This window comes from Mus musculus, chromosome 10 (genome assembly GCF_000001635.26).
Source record: "Mus musculus strain C57BL/6J chromosome 10, GRCm38.p6 C57BL/6J".
Lineage (NCBI taxonomy): Eukaryota > Metazoa > Chordata > Mammalia > Rodentia > Muridae > Mus > Mus musculus.
This window is the reverse complement of record NC_000076.6, coordinates 9744992-9770412: the sequence shown is the minus strand read 5'-3', so window position 1 is coordinate 9770412 and position 25421 is coordinate 9744992. Positions and strand designations below refer to the sequence as shown.

At 40.9% G+C, this 25421-nt stretch overlaps 1 protein-coding gene and 1 pseudogene across 7 annotated transcripts in view; both read left to right on the top strand.

Annotated features, from left to right (window-relative positions):
• Stxbp5 (syntaxin binding protein 5 (tomosyn)) overlaps window positions 1–14866 on the top strand; it is a 145741-nt gene extending 130875 nt beyond the window's left edge. For 4 of the 7 annotated variants that reach the window (XR_003948820.1, XM_006512928.3, XM_006512927.4 and 1 more), the window contains 5 exons: window positions 703–1072; window positions 1418–1583; window positions 3144–3255; window positions 7448–7668; window positions 9459–12664. Coding sequence is in view for 4 of the 7 variants with exons in the window: in XM_006512928.3 (XP_006512991.1) it covers window positions 703–1072; window positions 1418–1583; window positions 3144–3255; window positions 7448–7668; window positions 9459–9500 (911 nt within the window). In the remaining 3 variants the exon portion in view is untranslated. Of the gene's footprint in view, window positions 1–702; window positions 1073–1417; window positions 1584–3143; window positions 3256–7447; window positions 7669–9458 lie in introns of those variants that run through there. The other 3 variants (XR_001779636.2, NM_001081344.2, XR_003948821.1) reach the window with 3 other exon arrangements.
• Gm19161 (predicted gene, 19161) lies at window positions 21233–21966 on the top strand (annotated as a pseudogene).

Sequence of the window (25421 nt, the reverse complement as noted above, 5' to 3'; positions counted from 1 at the left end):
CACGTGAGACAGCCTCTGGCTTCATGAGAGAGAAACTCCTGCTTCTCACTGACTGAGCTAAGCACTGTAAACCCCAGTGATGTTAGTGAGAGGGTTCAGTGGTTTAAGAAGTAAATATTCTAGGGCCATGAGGAAGGCTCAGATAGTAAAATCATTTGTCAGTCAAGCCTGCTAACTTGTTTTCAGTCCCCAGAACTCAAATCAATAGCTTGGAGCAGGTGGTTCATGTCAGTAACAGTAGCACTTGTATGACAGGACTGCCAGCACAAGGAAGAGGATGCGCTTCCTCAGAAAGAAGGGGCAAGAGAGACCCAGTTTCCAGAGTTGCCCCCTCATTTCCACAGGTGCTGTGTGCACTAATTATATTTTTTTTTTAAATTAAAATAAATTCTCTAGGTCTACATTTAAAGGAAGCAACATATCATTCATTTATTAATCTGTAGGTCAAATGTGTATGTGTGTGCAAAGTTCATTATTTAATTGTAAATTATTAACATTTGACATTTATGTTTGGAACATATAATAATGACATGTTTTTCAGACCGCTGACTACAAGGCTTGGGTTTTGGATTTTATCAGTGGCCTGTATATCCAGTGCAGCGTTGAGTCAACAGATGTGTGTGGATTTAGTATCAGAGTTGGAATAAGCATATTTACTCTGAATTGTAAAATGGAAGTATCTACTAAACTTCTACATTCTAGGTACTATATTGAGGTTAAAAGGTGCAATCTTGAGGATGGCATTTCTGGATGCCACGGGCTGCTTAATGTCTCCTGCATACGAACCCTGGAAAGAACACAACGTTGCTGAAGAAAAAGACGAAAAGGAGAAATTGAAAAAGCGGCGACCTGTCTCAGTGTCCCCCTCCTCTTCTCAGGAAATTAGTGAGAACCAGTACGCAGTGATATGCTCTGAAAAGCAAGCAAAGGTCATGTCACTGCCAACCCAGAGCTGTGCATACAAGCAGAACATCACCGAGACGTCCTTCGTGCTCCGCGGAGACATTGTCGCACTGAGTAACAGTGTCTGCCTCGCCTGCTTCTGTGCCAATGGCCATATCATGACTTTCAGGTAAGAATGAGGCCCTTCTGTAACACATACAGTATTCCTGCTTGGGTCACATTATAAAATTCAACTTGAAAAAATACTGCGTTGTTTATACACTGAAAATATGTTTAATAACAAACAAGGATATGAAAAGTACAGATTATATTTTCCCTCTCTAGCTATATAAACTAAACAATTTACCAGTGATTTTTCTTTTTCTCTGTCATTAATTTTGTAGGCTAGCATTCAGAGTAGTGGCTTCTGAGTGTGCTGTCTTCATATATAGTATCATTGTACATTGTACCTGTCCTGTAGCTTCTGTAAATAACTTATTACATATTACCAACAAATGATGTATTTTCCCTCAAGTTTGCCAAGCTTGAGGCCTCTCCTGGATGTCTACTACCTGCCCCTTACCAACATGCGGATAGCCAGGACATTCTGCTTCGCCAACAACGGACAAGCCTTATACCTTGTTTCACCTACAGAAATCCAGAGACTCACCTACAGTCAGGAGACATGTGAAAATCTTCAGGTGAGCAACAAGCCATTAGAATTCCCGAAGCGCTTAAGGTCCTCACGCCCATCCCCTCTTCTCATGGGAGTGCGCACAGCCAGTGGAGGGGACTCGGAATCGTGTCTGTTTTATCACATTCTTACCCTACACTGGGGGTCATAGGACAGCCTTCCAGTACGTGGATAACACACTTGGCGCTGCCTTTCCCTTCCTTCTCATGCCCCTTAATTAGTCCTCACTGCACCCGACACAGTTTTCCTTCTGCTCTCGCGTCATCTATACAAACAACTTTATAGATCCGGATAAAATCTAGGACCCACAAATGAGGGAAAAACATATAATTTTGTCATTCTAAGACTTAATTTGCTTAATATAACTATCACAGTAGATCACTGATGTGCATTTTAGCTCCAAACTGTAAGGCTCTTAAAAGGCTCTTAAATGTGGGGAAATTCTGTCACCCTGGATTTGGCAAAGATCTCTGAGCTGCAGCCCCAGAGCTTCCTCCTGCCTGTTGTAAAATCAGGAATTGGTGACTTCAGGGCAAACGTTTTCTAAGAGTAAATTTCTAGTCTTCTGAACAGATCCACATAAGAAATTGGGACATACCATAACTATACTAAAACGTTGGTAAAGCATTTTTCTGATCAAGTTTTGTGTTAAATAAAGGACTTCTTCCTTCTCTCTGCATTCCTCTGTTTCCTTCTTATCTCAGTGCCCTCAGTAGGACAAGACTCTAGTGAGTGGAGAGAGCAGACCACACCTTGTTCCCTGTCTCAGTGGGAATGGTGGCAGCATTCTGTTTTCTCTATTTAGTGTCATGTTGGCCTTAGGTTTGTCATGTGATCAGGATGCTCGATGCTCCTTCCGGTACTGGCCACTCCCTGTTGGTGGCCATTACTCTCTCCAACCTTACTTGTCCCGTTTCCTCTGTCTGAAGACTGTTGGCAGTAAGTTCAGGGAAGACTTGACAGTGTAGAAGTCTCTCTTCCCTCTTCTTGCCTTATTTCTGAAATCCCACATGTCAGCATGGTGTTTATGAAAATTGCATGCCTATAAGAAAGGAAATTGATGTGTTCCAGTCAAGATGATAATTCTAGAACTGAATATGGCCCCTGTTATACTGAATGCCTTGGCCTACAGGGTGAGAATATTCTTTCTATTAGAAGGTGACCTGGTTGTCAGGCAAATTATCAGTTCTTCTTGAATTAGATTAAACTGTTTTCTTGAAAGTCAAATAGTGACTTGGCATGGCACTGCAGTCCCAGGACTTAGAAAAAGATGTGTGTCCCAGGCTAGCCTGGGATATAAACCAAGACAGTCTCTGGTACAAAAGTGACATCGCCTCACTCTCTGAGCAGGCATGCTGTCTTGTCCCCAGTGCAAACAAATAGTGGGAGGAAACCCAGCAAACTTGCCTCAGTGAGCCTGGTCATGGAGACCGTGTCCCTCGTGTGCCTGCTTAGAATGTGCTCACTGCCTGTTGGTGGACCTCAAGGGAACCGACCGTCACCACAGTCGTCCTCGCAATGCTGCCTCCCTGAAGCCTTAACAGTATAATTTGTTTTGATTTGAAAGGAGATGCTCGGTGAACTCTTCACGCCTGTAGAGACACCAGAAGCACCAAACAGAGGCTTCTTCAAAGGCTTATTTGGAGGCGGTGCACAATCTCTCGATAGAGAAGAACTATGTAAGTTGGTTGATATCCCTGTAAGACAAAAATGTTCATATAAAATTTTTGTTAAAATTATGCTTTTTTATATTCATTGCAACAAAAGGCATAAAATTACTTTTCATTCTGTCCTCAATCAGGAAAATAATTTTTTTAGGCAACCAAAATCAGCATAACTTCGAATGGCAACAGAAGAGGGATGAAGCTGGCTTTATTTGTATGGGATATTTTTCCAGTACTGGGTGTTGAACCTTTGGCTTTACACGTGCTGAACCAGCCCTCTCTGGCTCTAGGCTGTAACTAGCAGGACTCTCGGTGGCTTACAGCTCCAGCCCTCAGTTACTGAGTGTGCTCTGGAGCTGGGGAGGGAGAACAGCCTGCTTCCAGCCTCATAGCAGCTGAGTCAGGAGTAACCAAAGCCCCACTGTCCTGGTAAGGGCAGAACGTCTGTACAAGCTACTTTTTTTTTTCAAGTACTGGATAAATCAGTATACAAAACCTTAAAATCCAATCTTTATCAATTACTATTTGTATCAGCCCTTTGTCACTGCTATTATACCACAAATCTACTGACCTAAAACAACCTGGCTCACTAAGGCCCGACTTCAGTATGTAAAAAATAAGCACAGTTCATCCTGGTGTCCCCAGCACGCTGGTCCTCACGGAAGTTCTGTTCTGCTTCTGGAGGTCATCTCAGGTGCTTAGGGCCTGGTCTCTGTCCCTGTGCACGGCAGCGTCACAGTTGTGTCTTTCTGGATCTGTTTCTCTCCCTGCCTACCAAAAAGCTCTTTGCTCCTGCGGAGTCCTCGAATTTGGTTGAGCTTACCTTGATGATGCAAGGCAACCTCTTCAGGTCCAGGTCTTTAGTTTAACCACTTGTGAAGCTCCTTTCCTGTCACACACAGGGTGACATCCCTGCCTTTCAGAAATTGAAATGTAGCCATCTGGAGGAAGGGGCATTTTTCTACCTAGCAACAGTTATTTATTTTTAGAAAAGAGAGAGAGGGGAAGAAAGAGAGAAGGAGAGAGTGTATGTGTTAATTTTAGTAAAAAGGGCCTTGCCTACCACATACAGGTACTGATTGGATGAAGAAAGAGATAGATGACTGGATGGGCGGATGGATGGCCATGAAGTAAATGTTAACAGCAATTCAAAACTTCCGCTGACAATAGTAAAATGTATAGCACTTTGTTGAGAGAAATAAAAGAAGATTCCAGTGGGTCCAAACACTGAGTTCAAGGACTGCACGAGTTCTCCAAAACCCTGGTGTGCCTGCGCTGTGGGAGAGGCGCTGCCTGGGGAAAGGCAACACACCTGTCTGTCCCTTCATCCCAGGAAGGAAACCCACCACAGACCAAGGTCATGATCGTGCCAGTGTCCAACTCGGTTAATCAATGAGTTCTTCTCGGGTGGTACTAGTAACTAGGCATATCAGTGAGGGATGTGTAGATAAGAGTAGAAAAAGTAAGATTGTCTCTATTTTCACATATTAGAGTGTTGATTATAGAAGATCCTAAGAAAATCAGACAAAAATAAATAAAGCTGATAAACAAGTTAGCAAGGTGAAAGGAGCCAAGCTCGGTCTTTAAAGATTGCCTATATTTCTCTACACTAACAATGAATGATCCAAGCATGAAATTCAGGAAACAGCTCTCAGTCTCTGTCTGTGTGGCCTTCCTGAGAGGAGTAGGATGGGCTCCCTGCGGTTCTATGGGTGCTCCCGGGAGCACTGGTGTTAGCTCTTCTCTGAGTTCTGCACTTAGCAAAAGGTATTCTCACTGAAACTTGAGAGTGTTATTTAAAGAAATGAACAGGTATACAGAAAACCTTCTCATGTTCTTGAGTTTAAGGACCTTTTTTATCCTGCTGAAATTTCAGCATTGCTCCTCAAACCAATCTGAACAATCCCCATTTGACTCTGGATTTTTGCATAATATAATAAACAGTTACTAAAATTTACAGGAAAATAAGGAAGTAAAGTTAACCCTTCCACATACAGAAAAATCTCGTGTTTCCATAGCTAATTTCATTTTTTAATGAATACTGTAGAATGGAATCAAGAAGGTGGGTCACTTCCACATGCCATCACAATAGTTCATAAATACAATAAAGGACATAATAAATTAAATGACTATGTATAAATGAAAGGCCTTTAAAATAATTCCTATATATGTGGTACATATTCTGTAGTTTCTCTACTATACAACACCATGAAATAATTCTTACAACTTTCCAACAATGACTAAATACCTGTAAGTGAAACTCTAGCTCACTACTTCTCTAAGAAGAACTCTAGCTCACTCTTCTCTCTAAGACTCTCATAAGTCTTAAAGGAAAAGCAAAGGCCAAGAGACATACATTTCCCATCACAAAGGTTACTATAAAGCTGTAGTCTGTAGACAGTGGGATATTGGCGTGGATGTAGCAATAGAATACAATTGAAAGTCCAAAAGCTAGCCAATAGCATTTTTAGTAAATGATTTTCCTCAAGGGTGCTGAGAAAGTCAACAAATTATCTTGACACAACTTCTAGGTGTTCACATGGGTAAAACCAACAACATGAAACTTAAGTCAAAATAATCAAGGACATGAGAAAGCTAAAGCACACAGCTCTTCAAAGGAAATGAAGTAAATGTCTCTCCCCTGTCTGGTCAGAGGTTCCGAGAGTCACCTAAGTCGCAAACAACCCGAGAATACATGAAGCAAATTATAGTTCATCTATGTGGAAACATTATGTTTCCAAAAATAAAAAGCAAGAAAATATGATAATTCAAATAATAGGGCAAATTACATAATACCATATCTGATACCTGATAAAGTCTATGTCCAGCATATGCAAAGAACTCATAATTCCATATTAAAAGAATAAATAGCCCAATTTTGAATGAATAGAAGGTTTAGATTTCTTCTTAAATATTCTTACCAGTAATCATCAGATGTCCAACATCAATGTCATTCAGGAAATAACATGTACCCAAAGAAAGCCATCATGTTCACTAGGATAGCTGACATCAGAAGGACACACAAGCATTGGAGGAATGGAGAGAAACTGCAACTCACATTACTGCCGGAGATGAAGTGACATGTCCTCTTTAGAGAGCTGCCCCCTAGACCTCAGAAACTTCAACATTGAGTTTCCAAGTGTCCCAGACTATGTCGCAGCTGATCTGTTCCCAGGCACATACACCCCGGGGAACTGAAAACCGATGTTTAAACAAACACTTCCACAAATGTTCAAGGGAGCATTATTTATAATAAGCCAAAAAAGCAGAAACAACCCAAGACCATTGGTGAGAGGACAAACAAAATATGGTGTACACTTAAAACGATACACTGTTTAGCCAGAAGGAATAGCACTGATGCATGCGGCCACACAGATAAACGAGGAGAGTATCTCCAGTGAGAGAAGTCAGCCACAAAAGGCCACAGGCTGTGCGGGTCTCTTTATATGGAATATTTATGAGGGGCAGATATTTGGAGCTAGACTAGAGCAGGACCAGGGAAAAAGGAGAGTAGACAGTGAGGATAAGAGGCCATGTGCTCCTTGCAGGCCATGAAGGCATTCTGGGATGGCGAGAGTGTGAGGGAGGTTCTGACTTACAGTGCAAGGATAGAAATGGAAGTACAGGGCCTTATAACTGGGCTCCAACACAGGATTTGAGACGTGCTGTGAGCTGGGTACTAGATCCAGGGTCGTGGTGCTGAAGAGTAGGGGCAAACAAGCCAGATTAACAAAGAAGGATGGGTTTGTGTGTTTGAAAAGTGAAGACATTAATGGAGGCAAAAGAAAGCATGTGTCTACAGGTCTGGGCTGCCAAAGTGGAAGCAGAATCTTCATAAAGTAAGTGTGAATCAAGAATACAAAATGGAATCTGAAAAATGCAAATGTAACTATAATATTAGCAGCCCAGAAGGCAGTTTTAGTTATGAGACCTACAGCAGCACACCTGAGTCTCCCAACAGTTGCTAGCTAGCCCTGCTTCCCCAAATTTCTGCTGTGTGATCTGGGAGGAAGTAAAATGTTTAGAGTGGTGCACTGTAGTTTTGCATATTTGGAAAAGCATGTAGAAAGAATTTAAAACCATACAATAAAGCCGTGTTATAAAGTTAAACATTAATATTGTGATTGTATCCCCAAAAATTGTATTCTAATGTTGCTACATGGTGGGAATTTTATTCATTTTCCTCTGATTCACTGAAACCTTCCAGTTGGAGAGTCGTCCTCGGGAAAGGCCTCCAGGAGCCTCGCACAACACATCCCGGGCCCTGGTGGGATCGAAGGTGTGAAAGGAGCCGCGTCAGGAGTGGTGGGTGAACTTGCCCGAGCCAGGCTGGCCCTCGACGAAAGAGGACAGAAGCTCAGTGACTTGGAAGAAAGGACGGCAGCCATGATGTCCAGCGCAGACTCCTTCTCCAAACATGCTCATGAGGTATGCAGGCACTTGGTCACCCAAAGGGATAGAGAAAGCGAATAGGAAAGGACCACATTTTTGTATATTCAGTTATTTCTACAATCATGTAGTTTGTATAATTTCAAGTTCCAGTTTTTACCACGAGAGGGAACGGTACAGGAATCTGGCACTAGTTCCTGGCCTCTCCTGAACACTGTACGCTTTGAAGGAACACACCTTTAGGACCTTTGTCAGCAATGGAGAAGCTTTGCAGCTGTTCGGCTGTGACCGCAGTAAAGATGCCAGCTTTCTCTAACGCCTCAGAGTTTGAAACCACCTTGTCCTAAGAAGGAAATCAGTTGTCTCCTGGATTCTTCCAAGTAGATCTAAATAACTCACATGGGTTATCATGTTGAGTCTCGTGTCTGTAGACTAATGCCTGAGGAGGAGGAGTGGGGAAGCTTTCGTAGTGACTTCATGGACCTCAGAAATAGATGCCATAGCGAAGGGATCCCTAGGTGAGGTCCATACAGCTGTATTTTGCTGTCTGATACGGGTCTTTATCAACAATTAATCTCCAAGCTGTAGCGGTGGCTCTGCAGGTAAGAGCACTGACTGCTCTTACAGAGGGCCTGCATTTGCTTACCAGCATCCACAAGGCAGCTCAGAGCCATCTGTAGCTCCACTTACAGGAAATTGATGCCTTTCTCTGGCCTTGGAACATACAGAAATTCAGACCAAGGGAAGAAAAAAAAAAAAAAAAAAACCTCATGTATATAAAATAAAAATAATTCTTTAAAAATGTTATTTTGCACATGAGTGACTCCTTCATGCTTTGGACTTTGGCTTCTCACTTTTGCTTCCTGGACTGGCCTTTGAGGATATCTTAAGTTCTTGTTCAGATGAACAGTATCAAAGTTATTTTTATGTTTGGCCTTCTTCCAGTCTCTATAATTTGAGCATTCCTTTAGTTTTTCAACCAATGGACATCTCCTCTTTGGTTGCGTTATAATGAAGGAGATCATTTGCCATAGAAGATACTTGTCTAGAGCGTCCGTGGGAGTCAAGGTGCCCACAGGTGACCCCAGCGTAAGCATTCGCCCTCAGTGTCAGGCAGGGTTTGTGTTGCCACAGCCATGTGCAGCACAGGCACTCTACCATCTCCACGGTGTCTGCATGTTCCAAAGACAAGACCCGGTTGCCTGTCCCTTCTACAGATGTAGGCTTCGTCACACCGGAGAGTCTGAGGATGGGGCATTGAGGTGTGTTCATGGACTCTGGAATTCAGATTGCCAGGCCCGAACCTAGATTCACCATTCTGTCAACCTTGTGAAAAATCCAGAAGCCTCGGGGTTTATTATAAACTGAGGAGGAGATGATGCAGACCCAAGGCTTGTACAGAGCAGTTGAAGTGCAGTGAGGAACATTGGTGTCTGGCTTACAGCAAGGGCTCAGTAAACCTGAGATGCAGTGGCTTTTCTGGCCTTCCTTTCTCTAGCTTCAAAACATTACTTTTAGTTCTAACTAAAAACCTGGCAAATGCCTTATTCCTAAGTTATTTGTTAAGGCACTAAACTTTGTCACATATGAAATAGAAATTACAGTGTGTATCAGAAACTTGAGCACCTTCTAATAATTTTTTGATGAATATAGCCGTTTTTAACTAAATAGAACAATTCATGCTACTTTAAATAAAGTGAAGTAAGCAAGGTATAATGTTAATTCAGAATGCTCCAGAATGGTATGCTTTATAGACAGCAGATATAAATAGTTTTTGGAATTTTGAAAACATAGTTTTCTTGATGGTTTTGGTTTTTTGCCTCTTTTAGATGATGCTGAAATACAAAGATAAGAAGTGGTACCAGTTCTGACAACTAGAACTCAGTAAGTCCAGCTTCAACCAGAAGGAAAAAGAAGTTTCCTTGTTGATATCACTGATGTATTTGGGGAAGATAACGTAAAAGGGACGCACTTTGCTGAGAACTTCTTTCCCAGCACAATCATGCACTGTTTTACCTCAGTCACACGGCTTTAACTGAGAAGACTCCCCATGCGTGCAAACCGGAGCATAGAGTGTGTGCTGGCTGTGCATTGACGAACGGAGAACTGAGTGGGGTCACGCTGACAGATGAACATCCAGAAGATGTTGACAAGTCCTGGAGGACTATTCTGTGGATCATTCCTGTATTAAACTTTCATATGCCAAAAGACTTTGTGCCGTTGTATCTGCCATCAGTGTTTGATCCGACGTGGGGAGAGGCAATAAACCAGAAGTTGTAAGTCCACAAAGGTCACTTTGTATCTGGACTGCATTGTGAGCAGCTGTCTGCACTCACCCTCTCTCAAACAGACTGCTTATCAGTCTTAGTGAAAAAGCAGCAAGCTGTCCCTTCTCGCTAGACTCTGCCGAATGGTGGGCTTTCAGTAATCAGAGCACACACACACAGCTCGTGTGCGTGCGGGATCCTCTTCTACTCTCATCATCACATACTGTGTTCAGTTCCTATGTTTTCCAAAGCAAAACAAGGTGATGTGTCACTTTTCATGGAAAAGTGTGGCGCATAGCTGAGTCGCTCATCTTCGGGGAGTTTCCATGTAGTAGCCATGCAGAGTGGAAGAGTGAGAGAACCTGCATTGTGGTGAGGAGAATCCGTCCCTGTCCTGTGTCCTGTTCACATCAGTTCAGCTAAAAGTAGACCTGACCAACACAGTTACTGGTTAAATTTGTAGAAAAGTCGAAATTGGCTAAGTTTTTAATTTTGCTTGAAATTTTATAAAATGTTTAACCAAATGTACCCTTGCATTATTTAATTAAAATTGCTAAAACAGCAGTGTTTTATCATTTCAGTAAAGTGCTCAGCTCCCTTTTAAAACTGCCCTCCATTCGCTCACAGTTCCAGTACACTCAGGTGATGAGCCAGTTTAATCTCAGTGCACACACTGCTGCCGCATGGAGAGCTGCAGGGCTCTCTTGTCCAGTTATCCAAGAGTCTAGTCTGATGAGCTACAAAATATCTCCCGTAGAAAACATCACGCTCCTGTACATATCCCTTTGACATACTAAAAGCAAAAAGGAAATGTTGACAGCAGTCAGTCATGAAGTTTTTTCTGTAACCAAGAGTGGTGTGCATTGGAGGGCAGCAGACACTGAGTGATTGGTTCTTGCAGTAGCATGACAGCCTAGAGAGGATGCAGCCTGTACTGCAGTCAGGGGCTGTGATTGCTAAAGCCACAAAGGAAGCCGGGAAGGGAAGGGGAGTGGGGGTGTGAACTTCACACACTGTCTCCTGTGGACGTCTGTACTGGGTCACTGTCCTTACGTGCAGGCAGGGCACAGATTCCTGCGACTCGGGCTTTTTCCTGCTCTGTGTGAGAAGTTAAGTCCCTGTAGGTCATCCTCACTTCTCAGCCTGCCGCTTGCCCCTGTCTCTTTCATTAATAATTCTTTTGTTTACATTTTATAATGTGCACTACTGGATATCAAAGTTTACATCAAAGTTTACTTTAAATAGCATAGTAAGGATTAAATATATGTGATAAAGAGAACTGATCAAGATAAAAATGTTTTTAAACTATAATCATTTTTTAAAATTTCTGAATCTGTAGAAAGTGAAAAAACATTCGTTTCATGTCTGTTCTCTGAACATTCGGCAATTTACAAATTGCTTAATTTGCATTATATATTGTCCATTAAACCCATGTTCCATGGTACCTCACTGGAAGAATTGGGTCCTTTCTTAAAGGTATAGTTTTATGAATATCGATAGTCGAGAGTTTTAAAAAGTTGAAAAGTACTAAGTACCTAACACACTGCTTGACTCTGTGTGGAGCCTCAGCTGTTTAATTTGTTGGGTTGTTTGCATATCAGGTTCTTTTCTACCGTCATTTTAACCGCTGTAAATAGATGAGTCAAAGTTGTGATTATTTACTAATAGAGAAGTAGAGAAGTTTACCGGAGTTGGATTTTTATAAGAACATTTTAATTCATTTTAAATTATTTGTTCTTTATTTTAATTGATCTACATATTGTGCACAACAGGCTAAGAGACCAGTACTAGAAAGTACAAAGTATTTTTAAGTAGAGAAAATGAGCTTCCCAGGGCTGCACATGACTATGTAAATAAGACAGTTCCCAGTGATAACTGGCCCAGGGCATGGACTGGTCTGAAATGGCCTGCCTCCTCCCAACCCACTCCTGTCTTTTTGATGCAAAAAGCAGTAGCCACCAGCAAGCCAAAGTTTCAGGAACTTTAACAATAACAACAAAAGGTCAAAAACTAAAATATCAAAAACATAAAAGAGTGTGTGAGTACGTGTGTGTCTTCTCTGTAAACTCATTTGTCTTTGATTCTGAAATTCAAGTATTCTTCAGTTAATTTTATTAATGGGAAGAGATTGTCTCTATGTACCACATAACAAACTTGTTTCATTTTGCAAACTAAAATCAGTCCCTGTTTGCTTAGAATGTTGTTATTTGAAGTATCTCATTTTGTCAAAATCTTTATGTGTTTGAACATGGCGTCACCTTAATACCTGCTCACATTACGGCCATACCACTTCCAAAAACTGGTTAGAGATTTAACAAAACCTGTCCCTGATTTGAGATTTTCACAGGAAAATACTGCTATGTACATCTGCATATCATTGCAAGTATGCTGCAGTTTTATCCAGAATGCTTCCTTAAGACCTCACTTAGAACATCCTGTGGGTTCTTCTGCTGTTAGTTCAGGTAGACATTTGTGGAAGGCAGCAAGACGGGTCTGAAAGAGCACACATGTTTAGAGTGTGGGAGATGCTGGGAGACGGGAGAGGAACAGGGGGGCTTGTTCCAAGTTTTACCCTAAGTTCTGTATTCAAATCTTTGCTCAAGGCATTTCGCATGTGACATTAGTAAAGCTATCTCCAAAGGTTTTTGTTTGTTTGTTTGTTTTTGTATCTGTTTTTCTTTTTTGTGGCAAAGATTTATTTTAACTTGGGGGATTTTGTTTGTTTCTATGTTTCTGCAAAATAAAGAGCACTGAACTTTAAACTTGAATTTTTCTGCACTTTCTTAGGTCATGACTTTTTATTGTCCTTTATTTAATCTGCACTTTTTCGGTTTAAATCAAGTGATACATGTGTCTGAGACATACCAAAATCGTGACTACGCTGCTAGCGTCACCTAAAACCAATCGGTTCTAAAACCTTTAGTAGGGCTTTGCCTAGCTTTTAAAGATTAAAAACAAATGAAATGATTTGCTGTGTGTTTCGATGGGCTTGATCTTTGTTGCGACACTTTCGGAGTTGCTTTTATAATCACATAAAAACATGCTATGTTTATATGCTGCTAGAAAGTATACTTTTAGTTTTAGATGAATTTTTATGAATGTACTCTTTAATTTTAAAAATGGTGAACTTGTTAAGTCAAAGTACTTAAAAAGTATGTATATTATCCATATAAAAAGTTATGTTTTACCCTTATACTAAGAAATACTGGTATCTCATTTGAGATACATTTAAGTTTTAAAAGGTCATGCATTATTGAAAGGCCTTCACACCTGACAAAACACAGTTATGTAGTTAAAAAAAAAAACTCTGCCAAATATTTTCCAATATTGATCTTTTTGAGGGGAAATGTCCACAACCATAATTTCTAGACCTTTTCTGAAGCTTCAGCTTGCTATTGGATGCCTATTTTAGTTATTGTTTTAAAATACATATATATATACATATATTGAAAATGGTTTTCCAGATATTTTCTTCTACCTTTTTTAAAAATAAATTTCCAAAAATAGAAACAGAGTTTATGTATTTTTGTCAATGAAGGTTTTTTCTTTTTATTTTAATAGTTTATAGAGTTTGTTCCTTATCAGTTTGATACTTAATCAATACTCCTAGGCCTTTTTATTCTGTATTTACTTTGAAAAGAACACTCCTATGTAGCCAGTATCCCTTCTGGTTTTCTGTTTGTCTTTTTCTTTCAGTGTTTGTTCTGGGGTGAGATTGAAGCCCAAGTGTGCTGCTGCCTTGGAGATGACTATGCAGCGGCTGAGCTTTGACCTTTGTCCGTCTGTCTCTCCTTCCTCTGGCCCGCTGTAGAGTAATGTGGGCACCATCGCTCTTGCTTCAGATGCTGTGAGCATTCTGTGAACGGAAGACAGTTGCTGCAAATGAAAGGGGCAAAGCTGTAGCGTAGCTTCCTGGGAAAGTGAATGATTTTAATAACTTCCCAGTCTGGGTCTGAAGTTACTGGTTCAGTTTTTCTATGAATTCAGTATTGTCTCCAGAGTTGCTTACGGGTGGCCTCTTTCTGTTACGTGCAGGAAATGGGATTATATATCTGCAAGTATTTTTCAGTGAGGCACATAGTTTAATCTTTATAAGGTATAAATAGTGTCAACTCATTGTAGGTCATTTGACTCAGGCATTTAAAATGGGTGTAGGTTAATTGTGGGATTTTATTTATGTGAGTTTGGGGTTTTGATTATTTTTTTATAGCACTTGTATTTTGTTATCCAAACTTTGCTCCAATTGAAGAGAGTGTACTGTGTTTCTGACAGACTTAGATGCACTAAGAAGTAATGAAAAGATGAGAAATAGTGGCATCATTTCTTTCCTTCTTTCTTTTCTTTTTTTGTAAATAGCTATGTGATACTTTAGGTGTGACCTCTACTTAACATGGTAGCTAGTCTAGGGAGGGGAGCACTGTCTAGTTACACTTCCTTTCATTGTAAACGTGTTTCAAAAAAAAAAACAGTTATAAAACAGACAGACTTAGTTTCCTAGGGTTGTCCATGCGGAGGGCAAGCATGCATCCAGACTGCTAGCCTGTCTGTCAACACCGTACGCACTGTTCATCTCCTGCATTTTCTCTTTACGTTCGCTCAGTGCAGAACTGTTTCTAAAATAATTCCTGGAATGTGCTTTTGGAGTACAGTTTTTTTTAATTATCTGTGTAGTGTTTCATTTTTTTTTAAGAAAAAAAAAAGCACTATTGCAAACCCTGAAAAACATCCTCAGACTTTGTAGTTCTTTTGCGTTTCTGTAACTTAATGAGAAAAAAAAAATACTGTCATCACAGCAAATAGGTTCAAAATTAGGTGATGAAATATTTTTGTAAATAAATACCATTAAGCTGGTATTTTGAGAATGTATTACAAATTAATGTTTCTGAGAAATGTTCCTATATATGTAAATGAATTTCTTTGCTGAAGAGCTCTGATTGGGCAAAATAAAATACTCTAATCTCTTCTGAAACAAAAAAGAAGCCCTCTTTTTGGAAATTTGTTTTAATGTTTTTCTGAGTTGTAGAATTATCACATTAGTTAAAGAAAATAAGCCGATATATATGTGTGTATGTATATACACACACATACATACACACACAGATATACATATATACATATATGGGTTGGAATGGAGCCAAGAACTAGATCTAAATGCACACACATAACCAGGGAGTCTTATTAAGATACTGGTTCTGAGTCCATGTGTGTGAGCAGGGTCTGAGTTGACATCTCTGAAAAGGTCCACTAAAAAAAAAAAAAAAAACAGTGTATTGGTGTATGGAACATCCTTGAGTAGTGAAGATAATGGATATCTCCATAGTTAGAATTTTCTAACCTATTTGTTGTTATCAGTGTGTAACTACTTGCACCAAATTAATGGATCTAGAATAAAGTCTCTCAGGGAATGCTGACGGAATTCTCATGCTTGTTTCTAGATTTCTGCCTCTTAGTGTGATACAAAACTGGCCCACATGGGGGCAGTCATGTCTTGGACAAGAAGTCCTTACAGTAATTTCCAAGTTAGAAAGGCTTTCATGATATATTCTTTTTTATCTGAAAACTTATACAACACATCATTTTATACTATCGCTCAGTAATGTAGATCATTTCATATTGGCCTGACTGATTATCAAAAGTTTTAGTACTTTCATACTTAAGTACAAATTTGAAAAAAAAAAGATTTTCTTCTGTCTCGGGCCATGCTTTCTATTTGAGTGTCCTGTGTTAAGTGGCACTGTGTCATTCGATGCTTTGGGGTAAAAGAGCCTCCTTGGTCTCACCGTTCCTAGGACTCTGTGGGAAGATTCTAACATTCTTCCATTAACTTAAAGTTAATGCTCTTTGCAGTTTCTGGGTCAAATGTTGCTGTCGTGGGTGCCCGATTAGAAGTGGTTAAAATGTGTGCTGTTGAACACCCAAGATACAATTGCAAAACATTAGAAAATCAAGAAGAGGGAAGACCAACAGGTGGATACTTCATTCCTCCTTAGAAATGGGAACAAAATACCTATGAAAGGAGTTACAGAGACAAAGTTTGGAGCTGAGATGAAAGGATGGACTATCCAGAGACTACCCCACCCAGGGATCAATCCAATAATCAGCAACCAAACCCAGACACTATTGCATATGCCAGAAAGGTTTTGCTGAAGGGACCCTGTTATAGCTGTCTCATATGAGGCTATGCCAGTGCCTGGCAAATACAGAAGTGGATGCTCACAGTCATCTATAAGATGGAACACAGGGCCCCCAATGGAGAAGCTAGAGAAAGCACCCAAGGAGCTGAAGGGGTTTGCAATAGGTGGAAAAACAATATGAACTAACCAGTACCCCCAGAGCTCATATCTCTAGCTGCATATGTAGCAGAAAATGGCCTAGTCAGCCATCACAGGAAAGAGAGGCCCCTTGGTATTCCAAACTTTATATGCCCCAGTACAGGGGAATGCCAGGGCCAAGAAGTGGGAGTAGGTGGGTAGGGGAGCAGGGCAGAGGGAGGGTATAGGAAACTTTCCAGATAGCATTTGAAATGTATATAAGAAAATATCTAATAAAAAAAATGCTTCAAAAAATGTGTGCTGTTGCTTAAAAGATGTATGCATCTTTTTAAACAAGAAGAATTCTCTGAGTGATTTTCAAACTTTATTTCCTCCATTTGTCTTGCTTATACTTTTAAGTGCTAATCACTCTTAAAAGACAAAATTAAGGCATGAAATACATTTTATTAATTAAAACAAGTTTCAGAGGCAAAAAGAAAAGTACTTGTTACCAAAGACATGTGAGGACTTCGCATAATGTGAAGCTGGAGTTCTGGATTAATACTGTATACATCTTCCTCCAAATACAAGCCCCTCTAGGCTCTGTGTTGACTCCCCACCTCACCTTGCTCCTTCATCCCACCCATCCCTGACTGCCTCACCCTGCTCCTTCATCTCGTCCATCCCTGACTGCCAAGTCTCTCAACCCAACTTGCACAAGCTTTGCAGTTCACTGAATTCATTTTAAGAAATCTTCTTTGCTCACTTAGTAGAAAATACTCCTAATTCCCTTTCTTGGGGACTTACTTCTGAATATTGGGTAAATGTAGAAATATCGTCTTATGAACACAATGGGATCCCTACTGCTTGCAACATTCAAACACTCAAAAACCCACACCAATAAACAATTAAACGCAGACTGCATTGGGCCAGCTTGGCACTGGAGGCAGGCAGTGGTGTAGAGAGAGCCCTGTGCTGTTGCCCTCAGCCCTTGGTCTTGCTGCCTCAGTAGGACTCAGCCAAATCATAGCTGTGTTCAAAATCCCAGGATTCCAAGAAATCCTGGCACTGGATACTAAATTAAGCTATTGTGCTCAAATCTGAATGAGAGGATTTCATGGAAAAGAAAATGTCTAAATCCAGACTGTGGGACCATAAGTCCTCTCTCCTGCCTTCATCAGAATTTCTGTTAGGAAGCATGGGGGACAGGGCACTGCTATGAGAATTTGTATTCTCCAGAAGTCCCTAGGTGGGTTGGTATGCTAGTCCAGACAGCTCTGACCTACAGCCATGCTATAGATCAGTTTCTTGAGTCACAGAGAATCAGTATAACATCTGAACCAATGTAACAGATAAGTGAGTGAAAGTAATTGATATACCTCAACATACGTACAAATGCATAAATTCCTAAAAACTTAAAAAATATTCTCAAGATTACAAAACAGAACAAAACAAGCAAACAGATCTTGGGGTGTCCTCTCCTTCAAGCACAGACTCCCTACCAGGGCTTTAATATCTGAACCCTTCGGGTAAGACCCAGTTCATATGTGTCCCATTGAGTGAAACTAATAAGATGGCCCTAAATGCTACTCCCTGAGTCACACTTGAAAGTATACAGGTCTATTCTGTTTAAATTTAAATAGTTAGAGTTTGGGTGCATTTTTAAATGCTATAGAAATTAAATTCTTAAAATTTTATAGAATTTAAAGTTAATATATATTTCATAACCTTACTGGAAATCTGTTGGAAGCTTTATTTTCCTGCTAACAAAACCCCAAAATACATTTTTTTTGACTAACGGGCAAATGAATTTACCTCAGCTTTCAGTGAGTGTGTAAAGAGTGGGGGCCCGTGTGTACAAATGCCAAGTCCATCAACCTGCTTATGCAGACCCCAATTCTGTTCTAAGTTTGTCATTGATACTAATCGCCCTACATATCTGATTGATACTAACCTCCACTGGTCTGAGTTTCATTAATTGTAAAACTGCTATCTATGCTGGTCTGCCTTACTTTGGATAGAACCCATAACTTCTAAGGATCATTAGACGAACAGAATTTAAATGTTGGGTCTTATATTTTCAAAATTAATGTGTGTGTGTGTGTGTGTGTGTGTGTGTGTGTATAGTGCATATGTCTCTGTGTGCATGCATGTGTGCATGTGTGTGTGAGTGTATACGAGCATATATATGTATACATGTGTGTGTGTAGTCCATATATCTGTGTGTGTGCATGAATGTGTGCATGCGAGTGTGTGTAGTGCATATGTTTGTGTGTGTATTCCATGCATGTGTGAGTGTGTATGTGTGTGTGTATGTGTGTGTGTGTGTGTGTGTGTGTATAGTGCATATGTCTCTGTGTGCATGCATGTGTGCATGTGTGTGTGAGTGTATACGTGCATATATATGTATACATGTGTGTGTGTAGTCCATATATCTGTGTGTGTGCATGAATGTGTGCATGCGAGTGTGTGTAGTGCATATGTCTGTGTGTGTATTCCATGCATGTGTGAGTGTGTATGTGTGTGTGTGTGTGTGTGTGTGTGTGCTGAACACTGAGGCCAGAAGAGGGCGTTAGGTCCCCTGGAAGTTTAATTACAGTTGTGAGCCACCTGGCATGGATGCTGCGACCCTTCTTGTTCTGGACGAGCAGGAAGCACTCTTAGTCACTGAGCCTTCTCTCCAGCACAGAGGCTTTATCACCACAACGACGATAATTCCTTAGAAGTTATAGGAAAGAAATGTGTTTTGAATTTGGAAGAATGAGTTTTAGGGTAATCGGGATCAACAAACCAGTATAAGTACAGCCATGCTCAGAATCAAAACCATTGATTATGGTCAAGGGTTCAGGATAGAGATGTGACCAACACACACCACAATTGGTACTAACCAAAAAGTGCTCATGACTAACGTCCTGATTTTCAGAGTGTTAAGCCATGAAAGGGGGCATCTAAAATCTCCTAGCAGGCTCTGTTTACTGTTGCAGCAACTGTGAGATGCCCGTGCCCATACACTGAACAGCTGCAGCCCTATATTCTGCTCTTTAACGGGACCAGAATGGAACTTGGAGACTTGGTCTCTCTAACAGGATGCTCCTGAGGGTTTCCAGGCTCCATCCATTTCTGCGGAGGGCGTGTAAGAGGTGGAAACTAACTTCTTTAGTTTCTTCCTATTCCATTTGCTTATTTGTGACAGGGCTTTGCTGTGTCTCCCAGGATGGCCTCTAACACCTGAGCCTTCAGCTTCCATGCTGGGATAAAAGGCATTCTCCACACACTCGCACATTAATGGATTCTGTTTCCTTATTCAACTCTCAGAAGTTGCTAAATGTCCACAACCTCCAAATCTGCTCTCATTGCCATCTTCCTTTCGATTGTTGGTCACCGAATACTCCCTGAGGACTTCCAAGTGCCAACACCTTCAGCGTGGTCCCTTCCTTTCTTCCCTTGACAGCAGCTCCTGTATCTACAGTAGGAATGCTCAGAGTTCTCTCCTGCAGCTCAGGTAAGAGGTTCTGCTGGCTAACTCTGGACAGCCAGACCCCTGAGGGGGCTTTCTCTGTCATTCTATTGAGCATGCCATCGCAATGTGGATGCCTTCAAAGGGGACTAGGATCCTTCTATTCTTCCAATTGGTTCCACCACTGACCCTTCCTAGATCTAACCCATATAGCCCAGGAACAGGCTTAGAAGAAGCCTCGTTCTGTTTCTCTAAAATATTTATTGGGCACTAAGATGTAACACTCTCTCTGTTATAAAACTTGGAAATAGAAATGTGAACTACATCAAGACCCTTCCTGAAACTTGCACGCATTGAAGGTGGTGATTTTTCTTTCTGTCTACTTTGTCAGTGATAACACTAAATCCAGAGCAAAAGAGGAGATCTAGCTGTCAGCACAGGGGAGCCGGATGGTTTGGTTGTTGTTGTTGTTGTTGTTGTTGTTGTTGTTGTTGTTGTTGTTTTTGCTGTTTGGAGGAGAGTGGAGAATGTAGCCTGAACTCTTATCCATAGTATATACTTGCCGCCCATTTGTTCCCCGTCCCTGGCAGCGTGCTGTCCCCTCTGTCCCTCCTCACTTATTCTCCATCACCTTTGCTCTCAAACTTGACTCTACCTCTGTCTTCCACTTGAGTTAAAATCAGAGTTGCCCCTCCTCACTGCTGAGTGCCTTTGCTCTCTTCCCTTTCCAGAACATTCCTCCCTTCTCTGTTCTAGTTCAGCTGCTTCTCTGCTAAACATCTCAGACTCCCTCTATGACCTTAGTGAAGTCTGGTTCTTTGACAGTGTGGCCCCTTAGCCCTCACCCTTGCCCACAGACTGTCCTGCTTTGCTTTGTTAACGTTTGCTCCTGCCCTAGTAGCACATTCTGTCAGTCCTTTGCTCTTTTTCTGCACTCCTGGAACACCCTCCGTTTCACTAATCCTTTATGATCAGGCTACAGTGCCATTTTCTCTTGAATACTTTCGATAGGCAGAGTGATGAATTGCTTTCTCTTTCTGCAACAGCAAGCATGTCCTTCTACCGGTAGTTGAGTCCTTTTCTCAGTGCAGCCTAGCTTGTCCATATACAGCTACTCCCTAGATTCTGAGCTCCTCAACATAAGAGACCCTTGTCTAGCCTTGTCACACCAGCATCTACCATAACGCCAGTCACGAAAACAGTGATCCTTAGTAATTGTTGGTAAAGTGAGTTCTTATTCATGTTTGTTTACACTAAGAAGACGTCACAATACCTGTGTACACAAAGGCTTTATATGGTTTATATTTTATTATCTGTATGTCAGCCACAAATGTTCAGGAGCTGCAGACGTTTTGCTTGCAATTTCTCCAGAAATACAAAATTATGTCTTATTTTAAATGAGCCAACACTCTATTTGAAGGCTGTCAATAGTTCTGATGATTCTAAAACCTGGAATTTTTATTTAATTTTAATAATAATTCTCACTTGCTATACGTGTGTGTGCTGTTTTTTAATGTGTGTGCATTTTTTATTAACACCTTTCTTGAGAACTTTGTGGGTGCTACAACACAGAACCACGTGGCCTCATGTGGACTCTACCTTAGCCATGAAGACTTTTGACGTCCATCCAGAGCAGGAAGCAGGGCTACTTTGGACCCTGGAAGTTGACTGCAGTCAAGACTCACCTTACGAGGTCCATGGCTATGTAGAAGCCTATTGACGAGGTGCCTGAGCAGCCTTCCTGAACTGATTTGGAGACATTTGAGGAATCTAGCATAGTGCTGTCCCTAGGCTGAGTTCAGGGCAACAGATGCAGTAAGTAAGAGATATAAACAGCTGCCGATGGTGCTTGAAGTAGCCTGTGTCAGAGAATGACAGGAAAGAGGTTCACTGTCAAAGGCCAGTAAACCGTTTAGCTGACCTAGTCAACAGATCATAAGCAACAATGCTTAGAGAAGTACCTTACGGTCATGTATAGAACACCATACAGACAAGATTGAAAGTGAGGGGGGAAGAGTCCACTTCTCGAAGCCGTCCTGTTTACAGTGAACTGCGTGATCACAGTCTCCCTGGAGCCTGAGTGTGACACCTGAATTAAGCCGTCTAACAGCCTTTTCCTCGCCCTTGCCCTCCATCTTGAAAATCGATGAGGTGCTTAGCAGAATGAATGACACAAGGCTCTGCCACAAACCTGACAGTTTATAAGATGATACATCACAAAAAGAGCACAATTGCTAACTTGATGCATGCTCGACCTGCCCTTTTCATGGAAGCTAATGAAATATCACAGTACTTACCAATCAAGAAAGTAGATTGTGAGAAGCTAATATTTCCTATAAGAATTGACCCTAACTCTATAGGCATACTATAAAGTACACCCGAAGAATCACTGCAGAAGCTGGCTGGACACCTAGCTATTATCTGTAGAACACACACACACACACACACACACACACACACACACACCCATACTTGAGGGCTTTAGTGACATAGTGAAGGGCTTTACTGGCTGGAGATATTTTTATCATGCTATTTAATTTCTTCATCCATGTGCAGGCTTTCTGTTGCCTTCAAAGAAACATGAATTTAAAAGGTTATTGCAGGTAGTTATTTAAAAGAAAGAAAAATCAGCTTTGAGTCTGGAGTGTAGCTTTGTAAATGGCAGCGCATGCAGTTAACATTCATAAGGACCTGTTTTCCATTCTGAGAGTAAGATAGGGTTTATACAGAAGATTAAAATAAGTGTGTGGTTACTTTCACAACTATGTTACCTTTGAAATCACCTCCCTGATGTCTTCTGGGACTTACATTCCATCTACACGAACCTTCTTTGTTCCTCAGACTTGGGATAAATGAACCAGTTTTTCAAGTCGTGACTGTTCCTAGATCCCCACACTATGGTTTTTTTTTTTTTTTTTTGAGATCTTTCTCATTTGAAGGTAATCTTAATGCTATTAAACTCACAAATATGCTATTTTTTATTTCCCAATTCTAATTATCTAAAACACACGTTGCAAACATACAAATATCTATTCTCTCCACATATCAGCGCCCATTCATCATTGTTTTGGAAATGGGGAGAATAGATTCCCCTTAAATTGCAAGTCAGTAGGTGTTTCTTTACAGTTAACTTTAGCAAAATTCATACAAAATAGTAATTAACAATGATCTTCTTCACGTGTTAACTCACAAGGAAACACCTTCGAAACTGCATTTTGTTAAAGTTTCTGTACTAAAATGTAGAAAAAGTGAACTACACAAATATTGAAAAGTTAAAAATTCCTTAACATTTTATTCCTGGTACCATTACCACAATTTACAGGGCAATATACCTGATGTAATGAAAAGAAAAAGACAAAGCTACAACAGATAAAAGACCTCAGGAATGTACATCTAATTGACACTACATTGCATTAATCAATAGCTTCACTTTTTGCAAACTGCAAGCCACACTATTTTATATTCTGCATTACGTTTGTATAGTTAGTGTGACCCTAGATAAGATTGCCTCCATGTTTGGTGAGATACAAACTGAATACAAGGGTCAAAGGCATGAAATCAGGCAATGCCAGGTCAGGGATGCTGAGAACTACACCATCAGGCTCACGTTCTGCCGTGGTTTGCATGAGAGCCTTCCCCACAGGCCTCAGACTCATTTCCTGAGCATCGTTCAGTCTCTTTAAGAGGGACAATTAAGTGCAGCTCTATAGACGAGGATCAAACAACGCAGGCCATAGGAGAATCGTATGAATATGGCTGTCCCTTATGCCTTGTCCTGTCTTCAGCTTTTGGACTAGTGTCACCTGGAAACAGCTGAGCTTTTCATCTCAAATTTCAGTGGAAGGCTGAAATAGATATTAAAACAGGGGAACTAATATGACCTGGGGTTCAGGTACTGGGGTAAAGGCATTGCTAGTCTTTAGGAAGCCATCACTCTCCAAATGTGTATTAGTTTGCTTCTTGGTACTGTAATAAAAGCACCTTGATCAAAGACACATAGAGGAGAGAGAATTCATGCCTGCTTAATGGTTCCAGAGGGAACTTGGGGCAGCAACTGGCAAGGACTGGAAATGGAGAGATCACATTTTAAACTAAAAAGATGAAGCAAAGACAAGAACCTGGAAATAGGGCAAAGCTATGAGCCCTCAAATCCTGCCTCTACTTGTCTACCAAGGCCTCACTTCCTAACCCTGCCAACAGCCCCACCAACTGGGGAGCAAGTGTTCAGATCATGAGCCTACGAAGGAGCACTTCTCTTTCAAGCTGCTACACCGAACAAGGAGACTAAACTGTATGGTTGGTTGGGTGGCTATGGAGTGTCCAAACAATAAGGTGATTTGGGGTTGGGTAGAAATTTTTTTCATAATCTTTTCTAAGAATATCATTATAGTATCATAAACCATGATCTGTCTCCACAGTTAATATTGTGGGCTATATTTGTGATTATAATGGCTGCTAAGTGAAATCTGTAGAAAAAAATCTATTTTTGTTTTTAATTTTGTGTGTATGCTTATTTGTACATGGGAATGAGGGTGCTGATGGAGGCTAGAAGATGGCAGCTGGTCCTCTGGAGTTTGGTGAGGATGTGAGATGCTCAGAGTGGGTTCTGGGAACCAAATTCCAGTTTTCAGCAAGAGCAGTATGTACTCTTAACCACTGAGCCTTCTTGTCTCTCTATCCTGTAAATGAAAGTGTTTAAAGCTGTCACTACAATTGCTGCAAGAGCAGGACCACTGAGCAACTAGATAAGGCTAGAACTCTAAGCCTCCAGGTGAAAAACCAACGACATCAAATAACAAAGACCCTTGCTCGATTTCACGGAGGTAGGCCCCCTGCATAGCTGAGATTAGAGATCCTTAGGGGGAAATCCAAAATGGCAATTGCCTCTCCCTGCCACATGACTTCTTTCTCTTTACCCACAACACATGTTCTTTTCAATGTTGTGCTTCCTCGTAGCTGAACACTCCTGAACACTCCGTATTTCCCGTGCCCTTGTGTGTTTGGTCCTTTCTCATCCTTTAGAACTCAATTTAAATGTTTCCTCACTGAGAAGCCTTTCTTGGACCCTGGGAGATAGCTCAATGGGTGAGGGCCCCTTGTTTTGCATGCATGGGGACCCAAGTTAAATTCTCAGAACCCATTTAAACCTTAAATAAAATCCCTTTGTTGTCTGCTGTATTCTTAAACTCAGAACGGGGCCAGACACCCATTAGACACCGAGTGGACCCAGGTCTCCTGAGACATGATCCAGTTTAACTGGGATAGAAAAAAGAACATTAAAATGTAAAGGATCTTTGAGTTTTAGCAAGTCACAGATGATGTGATCCTTAAAGCCTTTTGAAGAAGGAAAGATAATTCCTCCTATGAGCCTGCTAAGAGGAAAAATAAGTTATTTTAAACAAAAGCATATCGGGGCCTCTAGAAAGAAGGCACCTTAGGAGAATTGGTCTCTGTGTCTCCAGTGTTCTTGTCCATAAATTGAAGAGGTGAATCAACAACATTATACTTTCATTAGAGCATTTTCAACTGTCTGGTGTTTATGAGGAATCGGAATGCTTCCCCTTGTTTGTGTCACTGGACATGAACCTCCTTTTCCTATTTTCTTAGCTACTGGGCTCCTCTGGTTAATTCTGATGTTGAATTCCAGATTATACAGGCATGACAGGAGAGACAAGGCCTTCAGTATGTAGGAAGAAGAGTTGAATGCATCTTAAGTTATATTTAAGAACAGTCAGTAGGGTCACCTGCTTTATAATGACAGAGAAGCCGATCATGGACACCATCCAGCTGCACCAGCAGGTGCTTTACTGTGAGCAT